This window comes from Trichosurus vulpecula, chromosome 8 (genome assembly GCF_011100635.1).
Source record: "Trichosurus vulpecula isolate mTriVul1 chromosome 8, mTriVul1.pri, whole genome shotgun sequence".
NCBI lineage: Eukaryota > Metazoa > Chordata > Mammalia > Diprotodontia > Phalangeridae > Trichosurus > Trichosurus vulpecula.
Window position 1 is genome coordinate 187,508,910 of NC_050580.1, and position 24,221 is coordinate 187,533,130.

Below are 24,221 nucleotides of genomic sequence, written 5' to 3' on the forward strand. Positions count from 1 at the left end.
CATCAAGTCACCTTTTTCCCGTCTCTGTGCCATGCTACCCCTCATACACCCCAACCTCATTCTATATATAATTCTACTATAAATTCCAGAATTTTTCTCCAAATAAAAAGATAACTCAGTAATACATAGTTTTAGGATCTACTCCCGGACCCCTTGCCTAGATAGGAGTTGCTATAGTGACAATATGTCAGACCTCTGGGATAATGATTATTTGTAATGCCACATTTTCACCAAGAGTTCCACAACAAGAAGCAGAGAAGCCATGTGAAAAAAATGATGGATTTGGAATCATAGGACTTAAGTGCAAATCCCAGGTGTGGCCACTTACTACCTTCCTGAAACTTAGGATTCTCCTCTGGAAAATGAGGGGGTTGGAGGAAGATCCTTTATAGCTATAAATCTATGATCCATTATTAATTTTTTCCTTGAGCTCCTTCAAAATTCTTAGGCCATCCTTAACTGGTCCCTCATCAAGGGTCAGCATCTTTTCAAAAGTATTTTTCCAAACTTTCTAATCCATCATTTTTACAACTTCCTCTCCCTTCCTTTAATTTCAACATCATAGTCAGAAATTTCAACAAAGCAGAGTCCTCCATTCTTGAATCCTTTGCCCCTTTGTTTTTTAGATGACCCCACCCTGGGTCAGCACCACTAATCACCTTCTTCAGTCTTCCTTGATGAAACCAAGCCAACTGGGTCAACTACCACGCTCTCTATCCTCATCTAGGCCCTCAAAACTGCATGGCCATCTTTTAGACAACTCTGATTATTTGCTGATCACACTCTGCAGAAAGGAATAATCTAAACCTTTTCTCTCAATTTCTTAACTCCAACTGTACTTCCCCCTCTCTCATACAGAAGATGACTATTTTACCAAGACCAATGAGAACGATATGATTTTCCTCATCTCCAATTCCTCTACAATACTGAATTTCTCCACGTGTCCAATCTCCTTTTCTCTAGACTTAGGGAATAAAATGGCCTTGCTCCTGACCAGGACTTACCCCTTATTTATGCTCTAATTGCCCTGCACTCTCTTTCAGGATGATACCTGACACCCTCTTTCTCATCTTCAATCTCTCAGCTGGCCCCGCTTCCTCCACTTAAAAAACAAAAATACTTTGCTTTTCTCAACTTTATGCCATTATCCTTTATCTTCTGTCCCCTCCCCTATTGGATTTCTGGAATAAGTACTCTCCATTTGCTTCCACTTCCCTATTACCCACTAATGATTCAACTTAATGCAATCTGGCTTCCATACCCACTGATCCAATGAAACTGCTTTTTGAGGTCACCAATATCCACTTAGTTCTAAAAAGCCAATGGCTTTTTCTTGGTTTTCCTCTACCTATTCCTTCCTTCACAATGATCTCTTCCATTGGCTTCTGTGAAACTGCTCTCTTGGTCCTTCTCCTTTCTGATCACTCCTCTCTCTCTTTCCTCTAGTTTATCTTCCTCATACCACAATATAACACCACAATGCATTAATTCTTGGGCTATTTCCTAAAGGGGAGGTCTATATTGCTCTATACATAAAGCCCAAAAACAATTTACAAGTCCAAATAAGCCCTACAATTTACAGGTTCAAAATAAATGATAAGCTCTGATCCTGGGTGTTTTAGGATGGCATTAAATAGAGACAATTAAAACCCTGAAACCAAGTTTTGGAACATTTTCAACAAACATGACATTTGATACAAGTGTTTCACTTCTTCTGATATAGATAATAATGGCCTTACTTAAAAAAAGCTGCATTACCACCCAAAAGGTAGAAGTCAACTTTAGTGTTTAAAAAACAAGGATACCTTGCCATTCATCTTTGATTTGGTCTCTGACATTCAAATTAATGGTAACATCTGCACGTACTCGGGTTGGCCAATTTTCACCAATGTTGGGTTTGGCAACTTCAACTACAGTGAAAGCCACAATGGGCTGAGCCATTCGAGCCCAACCACCAAACACCACACCTCCATATTCCGACTGCCTGGAAACCAAGAGGTTGAAATGATTAATTACACCGGCAACAGTTATGCAGAAGTTAACTTTTCCTGAATTGCCATAGCAGTATAACAAATAAATTATATGACCAGCTGCCATTTAAGACCAGTATAGTCTTACTCCTTGGTATAAAACATTTCATAAAATTTTTCATCTCAGTCTAAGTACCTTCCACTTTGCTATACCTTCATTATAATAATGATAAGCTTTAAAAGAAAATGTTTAAGAAAGAGGAGAGAAAGCAATATGGGGGAAAAGACCCTTCTATGTAAGAAAGAGTGTTAATCATAGAGATGAATCATAAAGTTATAAAAGGAAATAAGACAACATGTGTGAATTTCCCCTTTATTTAATGCCACATAAACATCTACTTAAGAAATGTGGTTAGGGACTTAACACTGAGAACCAGAGAACTGTATAACAAGATAACAACTCTTTCCCATTGCTTCTATTCTTCACTGAAGATGGAAGTTGTAATATGAAATTTGCAGAAGTCCCTTCTTCAATAGGACAAGGGTGACCAACAATGACATGTTCAAGGACACAGAAAACCTGTGCCCTTAGTGTAGGTTTCTAGTGTCATCAACAAACAGTGATGGTGATCCTTTAAAAGTGCAAATCCATAACGCCAAGAAAAGAAAAGGAAGGTGGGGTCCTGAGGGATGGAAAATTATCTCTGGGATCCAATAACAACACTGGTGTCTGAGACAATTTCTTAAAGACTAGTTCATAGAGTGCTTAAATCCTGATGGAACCAGTCCCATATTTCTACTCCTAAAATGTGGTGTTAAAAATAGAGATTTCTTATAATTTAGGCCATCCTCCTTGCTGGCTGAGCAGTCTCAAAACATGGTCTTTACAACTGCCAGATAAAAATATATTTTCCCGAGTTTCCATCTCCAACATTCATGAATATGAAAGGAAACTAGCACCTTTGAAATTTCATCATTTTTATAGCATCATACTGGATAACTGGAATCAATGGACTAAAATTCTATCTTATGAATGTGAATGAATTCTCTTCAAAATGTTATTTTCTTTCCCCTTATAGTAGCTGTTTCAGAATAATATCAAAAACTCTTCTGGGTTAATAGAACACAAGACTGTTGGATTTAAGTAGAAAGTAAGTGAATCACTGACAAACTGTGATTTAAATTCAAGGTCTGAAATATGCCTATGGCTAGACTCAAAATCAGGACCTACCAGCTCAGGGCAGACATAAACTTGGGGTAGTTGCTCTACAGTGGGCCCAATATCCCTCCACCCACACTCATATAATGAGCAATAACTGCAGTAGCAAAACTGTGGGCAGGGAGCAACAGATCAGCCAGTGGGTACACAAATTTCCAACTGCCAGCCACATCCCTGCCTACTGACTCAACTGATTATTAAGTCAAAAATACTTTCCTTTAAATGCTATGTTTTATGGTCTCACCCAGAATAATTTTCACACAATAATTAATGGAAAATAAAGGGCTACGTATGAAGGGTAACAGGAGAAAAAAAATAAAATATGATCATAAATAACATCTATATTGTTAGCACTGGAAAATAATGGAAGTTACCTGAATTAGTTTACAAGAAAACAAATTAAAGCTCCTGTACAGAATACTCTAGTACATTCAAGGTATAAAAATAATGAAGCTATTTCTACATGAACTTGTGGACTCTGATATATTTTTATATTTAGGGAGCAGTTATATTTAGGGAGCAGAACAGAAACTGTCTTATTCAGGGGATATGATGGGTGACAAGTAAATAATTTTATAAAAGTGGCACCTTGATTTACAAATTCCTTGTGAACAAATCTTTCTTTTTATGAAGTCAGCAGCATTTAAATAAAAATAAAATCTTGATAAATCATACAAAGCAGAGAATTTTGTGTTAGCCAAAGAAGAAAAGACTTCTGACATTGCTAACCTGCCCCAAGAGCTTATGGCAAGGATAGAACATGCACACTTCACTTCGTCACTGGAGTCACCTGCTCTAGTTCTGTCTCTTGACTAGTCTCCTCCTTTCAGATCTTTCCACAGCCTTCACTACCCCTTTGTACTCCAACTTTAATGGAAGATATGACCCTAAAGCAGTAAAACCTTCATCCTAAGACTTTCAGATATGAGTCTTACATTTTCTAGAACACTTGACATTTTACTTAATGAATTTTTGCAACATAATTCATCCCTCCCACCTCTATTTGATACCTGAGAACTAATTCCTAGGCCTCCTATATCATTTTCAAATCTGGTTATGAAGTCAGTCATATAAGAAAGTATAGAGTGTAAAGTGTCCTTTTGGTTTAAAAGAATTGTCAATGTACTAACCAAGGCTTCATTCTGCTGACTCCATCCTCGATATCCTGTCTTATTTCATAAGTTGACTCTAACCGGAACAGATTGAAGTTTCTTAGCAGGTAGTCATGAAGAGTCAAAAACTGCAAATTTAGCTTGGGAAGAGCCAGACAACCTAAAAGGGAAGACATAAGGCATAGATGTACCTTCTGTTTTACTTCTTATAAAAACATCATTGATAACATAGAGCAACACCTTGTTAATTTGTATTAAAAAAAAAGGTGGATCTGACTTTGCCCGTAGGAATTACCTAGAGTAAAAAAAAGAGTCTACATGTTAAAGGACAATTTACTGATTCTGTGAGTTACAGTCACCAGAAAATGGTAACTGGTTTTCCATGAAAATTAGCTTTAGTGATTTTATTGGTAGAGGGAACACTCAGAGAGGAAACTCCCTCTTTCCAAAGCAGAGCCATCCTGTTCCTCACCTTAGGAGTTGTATCTAGCCCTGAGAAGTTAAGGGATATATGGCTAGTATGTTTCAGGTTCTAAACCTAGGTCATCCTGATTCTGAGGCTGGTCCTTTAGCCAGTATGCCTCACTGCCTCTCAGGAAAATGAGTACATTACAAAAAAAAAATTTATTTTCCAGGTGAGACTGACCTTTGAACACAGTTATAATCACTGAGAAACAGTTCCTGAGCACCAATAGGACGTATGGTCAGCAGAAAATTAACTGAGTCGATTTGCTGCAGTAGACTCATACACTGACACAATCCCTTTCTTTTGAACAGTTCTGTCACTTTTAAGTTCCCCATTAACTAATAACCCTCTCCTGAGTTAAGGTAGAAAAGTCTTTAGAACACTGAATGCTAAATGGATTCTAGTTCTCATCTAGCTAGCTGACTTGGAAAAGAAGCAACAACATGACCCATGAACACAAATTCTCCAGAAATAAGACATATTCCCAACTCTTAGATGCTCCCCAGTTAATGTTACAATAGTCATTTCATACCTTTTCTGAAAGTAGCATAGATCTGTAAGAATACTATGAGTAATTCTAAAGCTCAAAACAAGCTGAAGCTAGCAATGGGTGCTAAGTATAATAAAAGATTTAAAGCTTTCATTTAATTGGCTTGTGTTGGCAACAAGAGGACGATGAAAGAAGAGGACTGTTTGAAATGGACAAGATGAAGAGCGCTGTTGGAAACGTGTTTTCAACTATATTAGAAGTAAGGACAAAAATGAGTAGCTTTAAGGAAAATAAACATTCCAGAACTTGCAAATCCAAATGAGGGGTTTCCTCTTCAAAGAAATCATCTTCAAAACTATATACTTGTTTTGCTGCCACTGTTTAAAATACCGTTGAAATGCTCTTTTGGAATTGCCTTCAGAGGCTACATCACATAGGATTCAAAGGCCATATATAGAAATAGGGGCCTTGGAAGTTAGCTAGTCCTTACTGTTAACTTTACAGATGAAGAAACGAAGGCCCAGAAAAGCAAAACGACTTACATGGTAACAACAATGATAAAGATGGCGGCTGAAAAGCAGGGACTAGCATGAGCTCCCCGCCAAGTCCCTCCAAAAACCTATAAAAAATGGCTCTGAACCAATTCTAGAACTGCAAAACTCACAAAGTGGCGGAGGGAAGCAGGACTCTAACCCAGGACAGCCTGGATAGTCTCTGGGTAAAGTCTATCCCTCACAGAGCTGGGAGTGGAGCTGAGCAGAGCAGAGCCAAGTGTGGGTGGCGTGGACCAACCAGACCAGGAGCCGGGTGGAGCATGCCCTAGCGCCCTGAATCAGTGAGGTGCAGCAGTTACCAGACTTCTCAACCCACAAACACCAAAGACAATAGAATAGGTTAGTGGGAAAAGCTGCTGGACATGGATAGAGTTTGAGGTTCAGCCACCACCCTGGGGGGCAGCGGAGTTGGGGCAGCTACAGAACTACAGTTGCAGTTGCTTCCAGCCCCAGGCCCACGTGGTGGGAGGAATTAAGTGGCAGATCAGAGCAGGAGTGAAAAGCCTGCTGAAGATCTAAGTCCAGTCCGGGTTGGGGGCTCTTGGGGAAGGAGGAGTGCTGGTGTGGCAGCGCATCCGCCCAAGCTGGAACATAGAACTCTTTGGTCTACAAGAAGTCATACCCCACTGAAAAACTCAAGGGTCAAGTAAGTTGGTTGGAAACATGGCCAGGCAGTGAAAACGCACCCGGATTCAGTCTCAGACTCTGGAATCCTTCTTTGGTGACAAAGAAGACTAAAACATACAGATAGAAGAAGTCAACAAAGTCATACAGCCTACAACAAAAACCTCCAAGAAAAACATGAACTGGTCCCAGGCCATGGAAGAACTCAAAAAGGATTTGGAAAAGCAAGTTAGAGAAGTAGAGGAAAAATTGGGAAGAGAAATGAGAAGGATGCGAGAAAACCATGAAAAACAAGTCAATGACTTGCTGAAGGAGACCCAAAAAAATACTGAAAAATACACTGAAGAAAACAACACCTTAAAAAATAGACTAACTCAAATGGCAAAAGAGCTCCAAAAAGCCAATGAGGAGAAGAATGTCTTGAAAGGCAGAATTAGCCAAATGGAAAAGGAGGTCCAAAAGACCACTGAAGAAAATACTACCTTAAAAATGAGATTGGAGCAAGTGGAAGCTAGTGAGTTTATGAGAAATCAAGATATTATAAAACAGAACCAAAGGAATGAAAAAATGGAAGACAATGGGAAATATCTCATTGGAAAAACCACTGACCTGGAAAATAGACCCAAGAGAGATAATTTAAAAATTATTGGACTACCTGAAAGCCATGATCAAAAAAAGAGCCTAAATATCATCTTTCAAGAAATTGTCAAGGAGAACTGCCCTGATATTCTAGAGCCACAGGGCAAAATAGAAATTGAAAGAATCCACAGATCGCCTCCTCAAACAGATCCCAAAAAGAAATCTCCTAGGAATGTTGTCGCCAAATTCCAGAGTTTCCAAGTCAAGAGAAAATACTGCAAGCAGCCAGAAAGAAACAATTTGAGTATTGTGCAAACACAATCAGAATAACCCAAGATCTAGCAGCTTCTACATTAAGAGATCGAAGGGCTTGGAATACAATATTCCAGAGGTCAATGGAGCTAGGATTAAAACCAAGAATCACCTACCCAGCAAAACTGAGTATCATGCTCCAAGGCAAAATATGGACTTTCAATAAAATAGAGGACTTTCAAGCTTTCTCAGTGAAAAGACCAGAGCTGAATAGAAAATCTGACTTTGAAACACAAGAATCAAGAGAAGCAAGAAAAGATAATCAAGAAAAAGAGCAAGAAAAAGAAATTTCAAGGGACTTACTAAAGTTGAACTGTTTTGTTTACATTTCTACATGGAAAGATGATGTGTATGATTCATGAGACCTCAGTATTAGGGTAGCTGAAGGGAATATGCATGTATATGTGTGTATAAAGAGAGTGGGCACAGGGTGAGTTAAAGATGAACAAGGGATGAGAGAGGAATATATTGAGAGAGGGAGATACGGAGAGATAGAATGGGGTAAATTATCTCGCATAAAAGTGGCAAAAAAAAGCAGTTCTGTAGGAAAAAAAGGCAGGTGAGGGGAAATGAGTGAATCTTGCCCTCATCAGATTTGACCTGAAGAGGGAATACCATACATACTCAGTTGGGTATCTTACCCCACAGGAAAGAAGAAGGAAGGAGATAAAAAAGGGGGATGATAGAAGGGAGGGCAGATGGGGGTGAAGGTAATCAAAAACAACACTTTCGAAAAGGGACAGGGTCAAGGGAGAAAATTCAATAAAGGAGGATAGATTAGGAAGAAGCAAAATATAGTTAGTCTTTTACAACATGAGTATTGTGGAAGGGTTATACATAATGATACGCATGTGGCCCATGTGGAATTGCTTGACTTCTTAGGGAGGGTGGGTGGGAAGGGAAGAGGGGAGAGAATTTGGAACTCAAATTTTAAAAAATAGATGTTCAAAAACAAAAACATTTTTGCATGCAACTAGAAAATAAGATACACAGGCAATGGGGCGTAGAAATTTATCTTGCCCTACAAGAAAGGAAGGGAAAAGGGGATGGGAGGGGAATGGGGTGACAGAAGGGAGGGCTGACTGGGGAACAGGGCAACCAGAATATATGCCATCTTGGAGTGGGGGCGGGGGGGTAGAAATGGGGAGAAAATTCGTAATTCAAACTCCTGTGAAAATCAATGCTGAAAACTAAATATACTAAATAAAATAAATTTTAAAAATGAGACTTAAAAAAAATAATAACGATAACAATGTTAGCTGATATTATACAGACCTTACTATGTGCCAGACATTGTGCTAAACACTTCACAAATATTATCTTAATTAATCCCCACAACCCTGGGAGGTGGGTGTTATCATTATTCCCATTTTACAGATAAGGAAATTAAGGATACACAGATAAGTAGGAAAACAGAGATTTTAACACAAGTTTTGTGACTCTCGAGTCCAGTGCTCTTTCAATTGTACCATGTTCTCAGAAGCGGCAAATCTTCATTCTTTGATAGTGAATTTAATTTTTTTGAAGTACTCTAAACAATACAAGCTAAGTCTGATGAATGGGATGGCTGGTCAAACTGGCTAATACCAGCCTGGATTAAAAACAAGGCATACCTATAAAAGTGTATATTCTCTTGCATGGCTTATAAATCAGAATTCCAAAAAAGATGGTTAAGTAATGTGCCCAAGGCCACAAAGTTGGGAAGAAACAGAGGTGGTACTTAAAACCCAGATCCTCTGACTACAATCCATGTTAAGGCAATTATTATAAAGAATTAAATTCATTTCAACATATAAGTTTGAGTAGCATTGTTAAAAGGCAAGTTAAATTTAACAAATATCCTAGTTTCAATGGATCAAGTACTTTCTAATTGTCAAAGATAAACTTGAGAAGCAGAATAATTTTCTTGACTAATAAAATATAACTATATTTATTCCCAAGTTCCATTTTTAAACCAAATCCCTCTACTTTTTCTTTACACATACCTTCCCCAGAATAATACTCAGTTGGGACAATATTTTCATCCCAAATAATTTTCTCAGTTGGATACAAGGGCATCTGATTAAGCTGCTGAATTTGAGAAATTCGACGTTCATGACGGGATACCTATTTAAAAAAAAGAGAAAGCAAGTATGTTTGTCAATTGAATCAATCCATTAGGAATCAAAAAAGAAAGGCTTTCATGTCTGTAAGCCATTATGGAACCACGGTATACACAATTTTTCTTTTTTTCATTTTTTAAATTTATACAATTCCCTTAAACAAAAGTGAGAAAAGCATCCATATGGCTTTTGGAAGTAAGTCAGTAGCTTTTCAGTATCTGAGATGAATTTTAAGATTATCAGGGTTTCTTTCTTCTTAATGAGTAAGACACTCATTAGGCAGGGAAAAAGCTGGTATTTAAGAATCCATCCCAAAGACTAAGTTTTTCCTTTATTAGAAATTGATACTTATTTATCATCAAATGGCTTTATGAAAAACACTCTAGTCACAATAATTCTATTTTCTCTTATGGAATGGAATCTATTACTGACAGCAACAGTTGTTAACAACTTGACTTAATATGGCAGACTTTAAAACATCAGAAAATAGCCAAAGGAATTTTTAGAAAGCAGTTATAGTCAAAAGAATCATTTAGAAATAGGAAGAGAATAAAGCAGGTTTGCTCCCCAAGATCATATTACCCCATCTGAGACAATATATCAATAGTAAAACATTTTCCATGTGTTTAATATACTTTTACTTTACAAAAAAAACTATACCAGGGATTTAAAAACCCCTCAGGGAATTCTACCAAGAGTAGCTTAAACACCTGCCACAAAGGCTTAAACATTTGTCACTGAGACTTTAGACAGTTCTTTGGAACTAATTAGAAAATTAGCTCTGTCTTCTCGAAAAACTCAACATACTAGTTTTCCCTTGAAATAAGAATTGTTAAGAGCTATGTTAAAATTCCTAGCTTGGAGCTGAATTTCTCCATAAAATCTTAGGTTGGAAAGAACCTTAGCAATCATCAGGTCCAATGTCTTACTCCATGAAGGATGGACTATCATATACATTCCTGACAGGGAGTCATCTAGCCTCTGCCTGAACACTCCAAATTATAAAGAATTTACTACCTCACAAAGCACCCAATTTCACTTCTGGACAGCTCTAAATGTTGAGACACTTATGCTTTTACTGACCTGATATTTTCTGTGTCCTTGTAGTGTAAATTCTTTGATCCTAATTCTATCCCTCTAGTACTAAATAGAAAGTCTAATCCCTCTTCCATATAACAAAAAGCCCTTCAAATATTTAAAGACAGCGATCAAGTCACTCCTTGACCCTTTCTTTTTCTCCTCCCTTCTCCTATCATTCTTTTCTACCGATTAAATAACTCTAGTTCCTTCAAATATTCCTTATAACAAGGTTTTGAGAAACCTCAATACCCTAGTTTCCACCCCCTGGACCCTTTGAATATGGTAGCCAGAACCACGCTGATTCTGTATAACATACATTTATGACAGAGTCTCTCTCCACTGAAGTTCTCTGGCCCAGTGCCTCCTTTGGGGATAGAAGTGAACCTGGATTACTAACATGCCAACACAGATCTAAATTCTTCCAGGTCCTACTAAGATGGAAAAGCTTAGAATATGGGATTGTTCTATTTAAATATGGAAAGATTCACTGCCAAAAAATTTGGCCCCTGGCACCAGACTGTTTTGGCCAAAGTATCTCTTAACACTTTCTCCTATGGTAGACTACTATTGGTAGTCCCCATACCAATGAAGTTACAAACCGTTTGAAATGGAAAAGAATTCTATTTGAAAGCTAATTAACTTTTTAGACAATCATTTTACAATGTGGACTCATTCTAGACTTACAAAGACGAATGAGTTTTCATGTTGTGGTCAATGGTAGTATCACTAACAGAAACAGAAAGTTAGGAAGAAAGGGAATTTAGGGAAAGGTTCAGTTTTATATAGATTGAGCTGGAAGGTTTTATATAGATTGAGCTTGAAGGTTTTATATAGATTGAGCTTGAAGTTAGTGGAAATATCTAAATGAAGATACCCAGAAAGGTAGGAGAGGAAAAAAACAGGATATTGTAACTTCTTTTAAGTCATAAACAATTTATTTTAAAAGCATAGTGGCAGAGTCCTGTAACATGTCACTAAAAACTTCCTTCAGGGTTAACAATAACCCATTATTCAAAACACTTCAGGTATAGCTATAAACTCATTCAGCTGTGTCATTAACCTGCCTATCATTAACCTCCATCCTGTCCACAAGAACATCAATTAAGACTTTGTCAAAAACAGTGATGAAATCCAAAACCTATTTCTACAGCATTAACCTAACCCACAAGTCTATTAATCCTAACAAAAAAAAAGATAGTTTAATTAGGCATAAGTTATACTTAGTAAAAATGAGGCACACTACACTGGTAATAATCACTTCATTTTTAAATGTTCACAAGCTCTGTTTGCACATGCAATGCAGAAGTTTAAAGAGGTGATAGGGTAGACAACGAATGAACGAAAAACCCATTTATTGAGCATTTCTTATGGGATAAGCACTATGCCAAATTAACAATGCTGGAATTTCAAAAAGGTTATAAATTATGGTCCTAATATTTGGTGATCTAATTACTGCTGATAATTTCATTAGCTAAACACCTGCAAGAGGAAATCAAAGATAAAAGAAAAAAAGAATCTGAGACTTTTTTAAAAAATATAATTTACCAGCAATTCCAGAAGAAACTCCTTTTCAAAGGTTGTGTCTTCCTTTTCAGGGAGGGCTGGCAATAAGCAGAGATACGATGCCACCTGGTGGAGCGTGTTTGAACTGCAACACAGTAAAAACTACATTAGTATCAAAGTTGGTCATAATTATGTATTGTGCTTAAATTGTGAAGAATGCACATTGCCCAGATTATGACATGATGCTAGATGGGGAGACCCCTCACTTAATTCATTAATTCATACGTTAGACAGTCACTGAACACAGACAATGGTCTGTTAGCGGAACTGAATACGAGTAAAGGAAGATTGCACTTAGAAAAATACAAAGAACTTTAAACAATCCCACATAGCTCCTTGCTGCAAGAGCCTAATATCCTCCTGGTGATGCTACAGGACTGCACATCATGGAAACGCATGCTTTCTGAATAAGGAAAATTACAGGTAGCCCAAAGGAATAGCTAAAAGTATAAACAGGTTGTAGCAAGAAGTGTGAAGGGTGGGTTTGGCCTCAAAGACCATTCTACATGGAAGCTTGGATCATGGTAACAAGAAAACTCTTTTAAGGGAATAAGATCTAAATCATGGACAAAGATAGCAATATCTAAATATGAAACTGATGAAGGACATTTGCCCAGCAAGGAGGATAGGGAATATGCAGGTGCATGACAGTAACTATGTAAAGACAGCAAAGAACAACAGAGGCAGGACACATAAGACCAATTACCAAGCAACATGACATTTGGGTAGAAATAAGGTGCAATGATATCGAGCTTTATCAGTAGGAGGTACTTTCAAAAGGAAAGGAGTAGAAATCAGGCTATAGAACTATGAGATGATCCCCATAGCATTTTGCAAGAGCTACTCTGGAGTTATTAATAAATGTGTAAATATCTGTGGCACCTCAATGTTACTCTATGAACTTGGATCTCTACGGGACATGGTACAGAGGCCACAACAAAAATGGATCCTAGGGCTAACAAATATAAACAATGTCTTATGTGTACGATGTAGCATAAAAAACACCATCAAGTCATGGATACGCAGAAAAGGAGATGAGTTGGGTCATGTATTGAGAACAAGAGAGAGCAGAGGAAAAGCCTGAGTGTTTCAAGGTATATTTGTGGACATGCATGAATAAGTCACACAGAATAAAAAGCCACAGATGATGAATGGGCTACAATTTGCACAGGTGATAAGATACAGTAGTCTTAATCCTGAAAAGAAGTGCAAAAGTACAAAAGACATTTTGAGAGAAAAGTTTTACTGAACTGAACAACACTCACCAATACCTATTTCCTTATCTCTAAAATAAGGAATGATCCAAGGCAAAATATGGATTTTCAATAAAATAGAGGACTTTCAAGCTTTCTCAGTGAAAAGACCAGAACTGAATAGAAAATTTGACTTTCAAACACAAGAATCAAGAGAAGCATGAAAAGGTAATCAAGTAACGGAAATTGCAAGGGACTTACTAAAGTTGAACTGTTTTGTTTACATTCCTACATGGAAAGATGATGTGTATGATTCATGAGACCTCAGTATTAGGGTAGCTGAAGGGAATATGCATATATATATATATATATGTTTACATATATATAAGTGAATGTGTATGTATGTATGTATCTATGTGTATATGTATGCATGTGTATGTATGTATATATATGTGTGTGTTTTTATATATATATATACACATATATATATATGTAAAAGAGAGAGAGCAGACACAGGGTGAGTTGAAGATGAAGGGAAGATATCTAAAAGAAATAAAATGAAATTAAGGGATGAGAGAGCAACATACTGAGAGAGGGAGATAGGGAGAGAGAGAATGGGGTGGATTATCTTGCATAAAGGTGGCAAGAGGAAGCAGTTCTGTGGGAGGAGGGGAGAGGGCAGGTGAGGGGGGAATGAGTGAACCTTGCTCTCATCAGATTTGGCCTGAGGAGGGAATACCATACATACTCAGTTGGGTATCTTACCCCACAGGAAAGAAGAGGGAGGAAGATAAAAAAAAATAAAAGGGGGGGGGATGATGGAGGGGAGGGCAGATGGAGGTGGAGGTAATCAAAACAAACACTTTGGAAAGGGGACAGGGTCAAGGGAGAAAATTCAATAAAGCGGGATGGGTTGGGAAGGAGCAAAATGTAGTTAGCCTTTCACAACATGAGTATTGTGGAAGGGTTATACATAATGATACATGCGTGGCCTAGGTTGAAGTGTTCGACTTCTTAGGGAGGGTGGGTGGGAAGGGAAGAGGGGAGAGAATTTGGAACTCAAAGTTTTAAAAACAGATGTTCAAAAACAAAAAAAAAAGTTTTTGCATGCAACTAAAAAATAAGATACACAGGCAATGGGGCGTAGAAATTTATCTTGCCCTACAAGAAAGGAAGGGAAAAGGGGATGAGAGGGGAGGGGGTAATAGAGGGGAGGGCTTACTGGGGAACAGGGCAACCAGAATATATGCCATCTTGGAGTGGGGGGGAGGGTAGAAATGGGGAGAAAATTTGTAATTCAAACTGTTGTGAAAATCAATGCTGAAAACCAAATATGTTAAATAAATTTTTAAAAAAATAAAATAAAATAAGGAATGATCCCTATCTTGAGGCAGGCAAGGAAGGTAATGGAAGGAAGGAGCATGGGCTCTACTACAGCCAGGATACCTGGGCTGAAATCCTTCCTCTATTACTCACTACTTATGTAGTGCAAGACCCTTAAGCCTTCCCTGACCTCAGTTTCCTCATCAATAAAACAATGGGGTTAGTTAAACTAGATGGCCTCTGTACTCACATCCAACTCTAAATTTATTATCCTATTAGGCCCATTCTCCAGGGGCAGGGTGCGGGTTGTGAGGAGCAAATATAAATATAAACTGAAAGCATCAAACAAACATGTTTAAAATGGCACCTTCAGTGAAAATGGGTGCTTTTGCTGTCAACAAATATTGGACTTGAAAAAGAAAAGATTATCTTAGTAATGTTTACTTCTAAATAATCACGTATTCAATAAGCAAATCTCTTACTACCTTAAACACCTACTATGTCTAACTCACATACAAATATCAAAACCACAAAATTCCTGCTCCTTTCATTTTTAATGGCCAATGACCAAAAGCAAATTTTTGCCAAAATTAATGACTAAAAGCAGGAAATTTTTTACAGGTGGTTAATAACTGCCTGAAGATAATTATCACCATCATCATCTGTTCCAAGCATTTAAAATTTGGCATGTTATATCTCTATCAACCTCAGTGCATATTTGTTGGATGTCCAAAGTGTGCACAACACTGTTTTCACAGAAACACAAATGACAGAAGGTCCAGCTTACTGTCCGTGACCCCTATTCTGTGGACAGCATAAGGCCTGGAAAATTCTACCTTACATTTATATGGCAGAAAAAAAAAAGGATAATAAGAAAATTAGCAAAAAACAGAAAAAATGCATGGTCTAACCTAAATGAAATGAAAATACAAGAGTGCTCAATCTTGGGACAAGAGAAGTCAGTAACTATAAAAGAGAAAGAATGATTCCAAATAAAAAAGCAAGAACCTAAAGTGATGAAGTATAATCATAAAAAGAGCTTTGCACACCCTAGGAGCTTAATAAATGTTTGCAAAATCAATGAAAATAAAAAACAAAGAACAACAAAATAAAATTAAAGTTTAGGCACTAGCGCACAATAACTATATTACACAAAAATACTATTTTCTTTCGTTGACTTACCTAAGAGGTCCAAAAAACTTTAACAAAGATTCACGAGTATCCACTGCTGCCACATTTGAAAGGGCAAAATCATACAATTCAGGAAAATGTGCAAAAGCAGCTCTCTAGAAAAAAACCAACAGAAATCCCAATAACTTTCATACATTGATAACATCTTTTTACTCTCAAAAGCTCACCATTTTCACATTTGTTAAGTAAAAGGAAATGCACAGTAAGAAAATGAAACTAAAGACGGTGCCAGTACCTTTAAATTACCAAACAGCCCAATTTGGTTATTTATGAATAGTAAGATTATATGTCATATATAAATTTTGTTATTACAAATATATAAATCATATATAATTTTATCTTTTAAAAAATTGTTTCCTAAGAGAGAAGAAAGAAGAAGTAATGAAGCTTCATGTGAAAGAAAACTGTTTCCTAAGATAGAAGGAATAATGAAGCTTCATGTGAAAGAAAAGCACTACCGTTTCTTTTAAACATCAAAACTATAAATATCAAAGGTTCAAGCAGACCTTAAAGTATTAGCAAGGTGATTTTTTTTCCATTAACACTACAAGCAAGATACCTACTCAAATTGTATGGTATGGTATGGGTATTAGTAGGAGAGAGGGATGGGATGGGATAACTATCTGGGACATATGCACATAGAGCTAAATGCATTAAAATTACCTGTAAGGAAGTAATTCTATCATAGTGAATTGTTGTCATCTCATTTTCTGTCAAAGCATTCCCAGTTTGGTCATTAATTTCAAAGCCAGTGTAGAATTTAAGGACATCTAAAAGCTGAAATGATACATTTAAATTAATGAACTGTGTGATCAGAACATATAGCAAAAGCAAAAACTAACATTGTACCTTCTGTGAACAGCATTCCTCATCACAAAGTCCACATATAGCCTCAGGGAGTACCTATATTCTGAAGAAGAAATCTACTGAAATCACAACCCCAAAATATAACTAAAACATGTTCCAGACTGAAAAGTAGCTTGTGACCAGTTTTACAACAAAAGCATTGTCAATGGTCCATTTAATCTGCATGTTCAATTCTCCATCTAAGAATTCTAAAACTAGAATAATAAAATTGAGACATTAAAATTCCTGAAACCAAACAGTTCTAAATTTCAATGAAATAAAGTTCATAAAAATGTAACACTAAGGGGTACCAATGAGTATATTTACTCTGAACAGGACTACAAAAGGACTTGCTGATTGATGGTTATGAGATGTCCAAATGGAAATGCCTCTCCCATTTCTCTCCTACTTGGTGAAGCTTAAAGTGCTACATTAGCAGTGGTCTGGCAGGGGATGGGCATTATCTGAGATTCTATGTGGTTCTTTCCTCACCTCAGGCCACTGGCTATATACAGTGAAGCCTGACTAATTGCTACAAAGCATGGGACATTCTTCTCCAGTTTCACCGATGGAGACAACACAAGAGTTGTGCTAGGGAACGATGACACATAATAGGTCCAAGATGGAGCTGTCATTTAGTTGTACAGTGTGGCAGGTCATAAGTCTGTGGTAGATCATCATATGGCAATTTAAACTAGAGCTAAATGGCCCCTCAAAATCAGAAAAGTTGGGAATGAATCAGATTTATGTTTCCAGAAGACTCATATTATTGCCCATTTGTTCTCATATCAATACCAAAAGATAGGGAGAATTGGAAGTTGATACAACCTTCTATTCTTGTATAAAAAATACAAGAACATCAGGTAGTGAATTTCAACACTTTTCCTTCTGTCCTGGGGATTTATATCAATGCTCCCAGGTAACTACATCACCAAAACAGTGGCAACAGAAGGATATGGCAGAGATCATTTGAAATCATTATTCACTGTCTTCTGTGATTCTCCTGTTGCACTGTAATTAAATGACAGATGAGAACAAAGATCCAAAATTAGAATGCAAATTAATAGGAAAACTGCAGATATTCATTCTAGAGGGGAAGAGAGATGGCATAGTGGATGGTGCTAGGCTTGGAGTTAGGAAGATCTGAGTTCAAATCTGGTCTCATAGACATTTACCAGCATCACCCTGGGTAGGTGACTTAATCTCTGGTTTGCCTCAGTTTTCTCACCTGTAAAAGAAGGATAATAATAGCACCTACTTCTCGGGGTTTTTGTGAGGAACAAATGAGATAATCATTACAAAGCACTCAGCACAGTACCTGGCACTTAGTAAGCACAATAAATGTTAGTTAATGTTATTATTCTTGTTGGAGTCAACTTCTAAGGAGGGCATCTATTCTGTAGGATAAAGGACATTTTTAATTTAAGATAAAACTCAGAAGTATACCAATAAGACAAGCATTTCAATACTTCAAAGGACCTATGCTTACTGACTTGTATACTCCCTCCAATGGTGCAGGACATTTTATCATTTTGTCCAACTGTTACCTATGTCCTCCCATAATCCTCTGCTGGGGGGCTACATAGTATGCTGGTATCCTTCCCGTCAAGTCTCTTATATTACAAGGGTAACAAGGTAGCATGCCAGCTACTCATCTATTACTTGCTCTCAGTACATGACTAACCTACCTCCTTCTTCTGGACCTGACTTCTACATGAAATACCATAATTTGCTTTTCCTATGTATATGTACATATATGTCTGCACTGCTCTCTGGATAACCCATAATTCTGATTTGATTCAACATGCATCTATAAGCATCCTCTATGTGTCAAGCACAGTCCTAGAAGCTAGGGGCATAAAGACAAAAATAAAACAATCCTAGTCCTCAAAGAGATGAGTAAAGCGTTTATCCCATGGGAGAGATGATTCAGGAAAGGCCTCCTGTAGGAAGTGACACTTGAAAATAAGCCTTTAAAGGGAGCTAGGGATTCCACAAGGCAAAGTTAAGTAGAAAGAGAATTCTAGGTATAGGACACTTCTGTAAAGGCACAGAAGCATCACTGTTATCAAATCTTTAAAGGACCTTTTTCATAATTTTAACAAACAATAAGCATAATGAGATCTTCTCTCTGCACCATCGAGTCAAATGTGATGTGAAAAATACGACCTGCTAAAGAGTATATTTTGAGAAAGCCTATCCCTTCCATCCTCATATTTTCATTGAAGATGCCCTCGAAACATGTGCAGAACATTTTCATAAAAATTCCTTGCAGGTAAGGAGAGATATAGACAGGCAATTACTGACATCTTTTCTTTAACTTGTTTTTTTTTGTTTACTTTTTCGGTAGTAATTGTTTTCTCCAAGTATTCAGACTCTTTTCTTCTTTTGGCTATCTTGATACACAATCCCACTCTTGATGAAGAAAATAACCAATTAAAGAAATGTATAGCTCTTTTTCCAATTTGTCTTTCTCCCCGGTTTAGGCTTAAATATTCCTAGAAAGATTTGAGTCATTAGACAGCACAGAGTAGTAGACAAGATACTGGACTTGCAGTCATGAATATCTGAGTTCAAATCTTGCCTCAAATGTTTACCACTTACGTGACTCCAGAAAAGTACGTGACCTTCCTCAACTATAAAATGGGGATATTAGCAATGTGAGGACCATTTGAGAATATGTGTGTAAAGTGCTTAGCAAACTTTAGGTCACTATATAAACTTGGGCTATTTTTATTATTAAGGTATTATATAAGCTTCCTGGAATTTCATTTTCCCCTCTATCACTTCTCACCATTGTGTGAGACAATAATCTGGTCATAGTTTAAGCCATCCTTTCCAAAATGTTTTGCAAATTAGTTTATACTCTAAACCTGTTTTGCCAGTGACTGCTATGACCTCCCGGCTAAGTTAAGTGTGTGCACACTGCCTGAAGTAGTCTTTGTAGGAGATTCTTTTGTTCTCCTCCAGGAAACTGATTTATACTGGTTAAATCTCAGCTTCTAGAAATGGTGTAATGATGACATTTGTGTTGACACTAATGGTGACTGTTCCTTTATCCCCTTCCCACTTTTTAGCATTTCTAAATTAATTAGGTCAAGTCAAAGCTATTTTATTTGCCCACTGTTACCTTCTCATTTTTAATCTTGCTCCTAGTTTGGTGTTGATTTTGATGTCTGCTCTAATAAGTTAAGGATCCGATTCAAAAATTATTTATATGACTGGTTCCTTTCTTTCAGTTAAGACAACTTCATTTTTATGTTATTCTGTACCCCTCAGATCCACTGCAATCTTATTTTCTTCATGAAGTATTTGACATACATGGATGAGGACTGTGTAGTCCATAGCTTTTAGCCTCTTTTCTTTCTTCATACTAATTCATATTATTCAATATATCTTTGGCTATCCTGATCTATATCCACCTTTGTACTGAAGCTTAGCATTAAAGTATAAGCTAGTTATATTTGGATTATTGGTGTTATTCATAGTATTTCTCCACTTCCGCACTTTCCATAACAAATGCTGGTGCATAAACTACAATTATTTTTGTACTAGCTTTTTTTTTTGTTTATGCTGATGTTTACGGAGTTTTTTTTTTAATGTTTTATCTGTGGTTTTGGGGCACATAATAAAACTGACTCCTATATTTGCCTCTCTAAGGAAAACTTGTGAGCCATCCTTCCATTTAGTTGTAACTTCCTAATATTTTAATTTCACTTAAAGTGAGAATGTAAATATAGAAATGATTCAATTCTTCCACTGGTTTGTCAATGGATAAGGATCTAATGTTTAAAGAATTTAATTCTGGTTTATAGACATTCTAGAAATAGTAACTCAGCACCTTCTGTCCATTTTCCTGCCGCTATTATTGCAGAAGGGGAAGAGGAGCACATAGGACTGAAGCTCATTTTGTCCTTTTCTCTGCTTCTAGGTTGCCACAGGCAAATATTCATCATGAAGTTGCAACCTGATGGTAACAGACCTCTCCATATTGGGCTAGTCTGGTCTTAGAAAAGAAGTCAGTGTTACTAAGATGGTACTCAAAGCCTTCTAATATCTACCATTTGCCAGGGCTCGTACTTTACTGATACAGGTTCCTAGAACCCACAATTCCCTTCCACATCCCAGTGAGGCACTGGATAAGCCTTCCATGAAGGACTTTGTACAAGACATCAAAATGAACCAAAATTCAAACATTTAAAAATAAAGAAATTCTCAATAGTAAATATGTGTGTGTGTACATATATATATGTTCAAGTACATCATAGCTCACCTGGGAAAAAAGGTGACCATCACCTTCTCTACGAACAAGATTGGACAGGTAACAATGAACCACAAGATGGGAGTCATCTAACACTGTGTTAAACCAGCGCCGTGTAGGGAGCAAGGCCTAGAAGAAATACCAGAGAAACCAAATTTGCACATTCTCCTCAGACAACATAGAATTCTGGGGCAGCAAGGTTATGCAGTGGATAGAGAACCAGGCCTGGAGCCAGGAAAACTCATCTTCCTGAGTTCAAATCTGGCCTCAGACACTTACTAGCTGTATAACCCTGGGCAAGTCACTTAATGCTGTTTGCTTCAGTCTCCACATCTGTAAAATGAACTAGAAAGGGAAATGGCAAACCCCTCCAGTACCTACCAAGAAAACCTCAAAGGAATCATGAAGAGTCAAACATGATTGGACTGAAAAAACTGCTAAATAACAACAACAAGGTACAATTCTAATGTTACTTAACAAGTGTTGTTCGTAACATACAACGTATCTTATCACTATCATGAGAAACAAATTGACTTCATAAGCCATTATTAACAACTACACTTATTCCTCTTACATTATGTTAGACAACTCTGGCAGAAAATTAATTCCTGAACACCAACCAATTTAATGACTATATTCATCATGCACTTTTCTGTAAAAAGTAGCCATGTGTGAACAAGCTATTATCTATAGCCATCAAAGCACAGAAACACATACAGACTTGAGATATATATGTAAGTATAGGCATAGGAATAGATACAAGTATAGACATCATCTGAGGTCAAAGACTGGGTACTTTTTACCCCAATTTGATAATCTGGTTTTTTTTTTCCCATTCTAGAGACATTAATGACAGACACCTCAGAGTGAAGTTGAAATAATTAAACAGAAACACAGGTCCAACCAGGCTTCTACCTCATTATAAGAGAGATCATCTTAGACTTCTTACCTCTAGATCAACCACCAGCTCAATAAATCGTTCACAGTAATGCACTTTGTCCATAGTGAGGGTTTCTGGAAGAAAAAAACCTTTATTTTTATTTTATTCTGCCATCATTCATATTCTGCTTTGAAATTTATAGCCACTTTGAGACCTCAATGTCTGGATAATCTTTCAGATGTGGGGGGTGGGGGGAGTGGGTGATGGTATGTTTAGAAGGTTGCTCCAATTGTGATTAAGAGTCAAGTTATGGATCTCACCACAAACCTCAAATAAAAGAGATCTACTTCTTATCCTCACATGTGTCTCCATTATATATGTAATCTACAATATACCCCGCTTTTTAATTTCTTGAATTCCTCTTTGTTCCCCTCATATTAGTACTATATTCCAAAGAAATCAACTGTACTTAGAAACTAGACTTAGAGAGGGCCTGAAGACTTGAGGAGGAAATGAAAAATATAAAAAGAATTCTACACAATTTTTATTTACATTTCCTTCATTAAAGAAATGATTTTTGTAAACTCTTACTCAGTTTTACACTCTTCATATTTCTCTTCCCCAAACCACAACCCAAACCCCAAACCAGTCTTCTTGTTTTTAAATAATTGTTAATTTAAAGGGCAAAAGTACAAAATGCCAGAAAATAATTTAGACACAACTATTTTGCCAGTTAAAATCATCCTGTCGAGTTTTGTCCTTAAATTAAAGGGGAAATAATTTTAAACTCCCTAATAGTGAATTTTTTTTCTGGAGGAGCCACCATCTAAAAATGCAGATTAACTTATTATTCTATTGTTTCACAAACTTTGATTTGAAAATTTCATGACAAAATGCTATGCATAAAATCCATGTGCAACTTTGCCAATTAACATTTATTCACACACACAGGACTCAAAAAACATTTAGACCTAAAGGATCTCAAGCAGAAGTCATTAAAGACATGTAATAAAATCTAATTATTATTTCTTTTACTTTATTATTTCTTTTCTTTTTTGGTTTTTCCTCACCAGAGTAAATGAGTTACATCAAGAGCAAAGAGAAGAATGAATTATAGTTAAAGGGTAAAAGAAGACAGTGTCTGCTAATGGTTGTGTGCACGTATGGACTGCTAAAAATTTCTACAGGCCATCATTTTCTTTAAGTTAACTGTGACATAAACTTTTAGTCTCCAGGTAATTCACATACTTAAATTCTCAGAAACAGAGAAGCTAATCTTAAATATGTTCCATATTGCTATCACATGCTCCAGAAAACAAAGCCTTCATCCTTCTAACTTCTTTCTTGCCTCAGAGTGCTCGGCCAAGAGTTTTAAAGAATATAAACAGAGACTGTATTTTTATTCCCATCATGCAGCACAGTACATATGAGGTATTAAACAACTGCTGACTGAATATTCAGTTATCTGTAATACAGCAACAACAAAAAATTATTCCTTACAGTTGAAAATGTCGTTATTAATACTAGTTTTCTTTAAATTTGGTATGGAAAAATGTATGGCATGTTTCCTTTCTGCTTCTCTCAATGAAGATAAACTACTACTAGACATTAACTACTGATTTAACACTAAAAATAACAAAAAAAAAATCTGTCTCCTTGTTAAGAATCTCCAACTACCAATTTTCCCCATGTAGTTTTATTTAGTGACCAATAAAGATCACTAGAGAGGAATAGCTACTAAGAGTTAGGAAGACCAATGTTCAACCTCTCCGTGCTCCAAGCAACACTGAGACTCTAGGTCAACAGGTGTTAACTGGAACTGAGAAGGGGGAACTGCTTCAGTAGTAGTTTCCTAACCAATAAAATCCCAGGTAAAGACAAAGGAAGAAAGACAGAAAAGGAAAAAGAAAATTAGCAGTAGCCTGGTATAAGGAATAAAGTACAAGGCTAGCTGGAAGACGTGGCTACAAACTTTACTGGTAATACTTCCAGTGTGACCCTAGGCAAGTCACTTAACTCACATACATGAGGAAATTCCATAGCACTTATCTCCAAAGTCCCATGCTGTAATCTGTCTTGGTGGCTTAGGGAATGTAAGGTTTTTCAGGTAAAATGATGCTCTCTTTATTACAATGCATCAACTTAAAGGTCCTACAATGGGTAGGATAACAGAGATGTTTCAATATTTAACTACAATAAGGTGCCACTCTGACTAAGGTTTATGATGCTCTCAGCGTCATTAATTTATTATTTCTTCAGGAAGTAAGGTTTGAGAAGAGAAGAATTCACTCCCAAACTCCTTTTTCTAGCTCAAAGGATAGTGTCACAAGGTCACATCTCAAAAATAGCTCCACTCGACCACAGAATGCCTACTATGAATAGTTGGGTAAAGTGTCTGCTCTTTTTTCATATTTAGATATGCGATAATGCTTTAAGACATTCACAATTTACATGTT

The 24,221-nt window shown here is 36.8% G+C and overlaps 1 protein-coding gene across 1 annotated transcript in view; it reads right to left on the reverse strand.

Moving 5' to 3' along the window:
• The window catches only part of AQR (aquarius intron-binding spliceosomal factor), a 114,599-nt gene that overhangs the window by 57,601 nt on the left and 32,777 nt on the right, over positions 1–24,221 (reverse strand). The window contains exons 10-17 of the mRNA XM_036735557.1: positions 21,835–21,899; positions 20,898–21,014; positions 16,442–16,555; positions 15,770–15,873; positions 12,054–12,156; positions 9,312–9,432; positions 4,320–4,461; positions 1,806–1,984 (exon numbers count right to left, since the gene is read on the reverse strand). Of these exons, the coding sequence (XP_036591452.1) occupies positions 1,806–1,984; positions 4,320–4,461; positions 9,312–9,432; positions 12,054–12,156; positions 15,770–15,873; positions 16,442–16,555; positions 20,898–21,014; positions 21,835–21,899 (945 nt within the window). The remainder of the gene's footprint in view (positions 1–1,805; positions 1,985–4,319; positions 4,462–9,311; positions 9,433–12,053; positions 12,157–15,769; positions 15,874–16,441; positions 16,556–20,897; positions 21,015–21,834; positions 21,900–24,221) is intronic.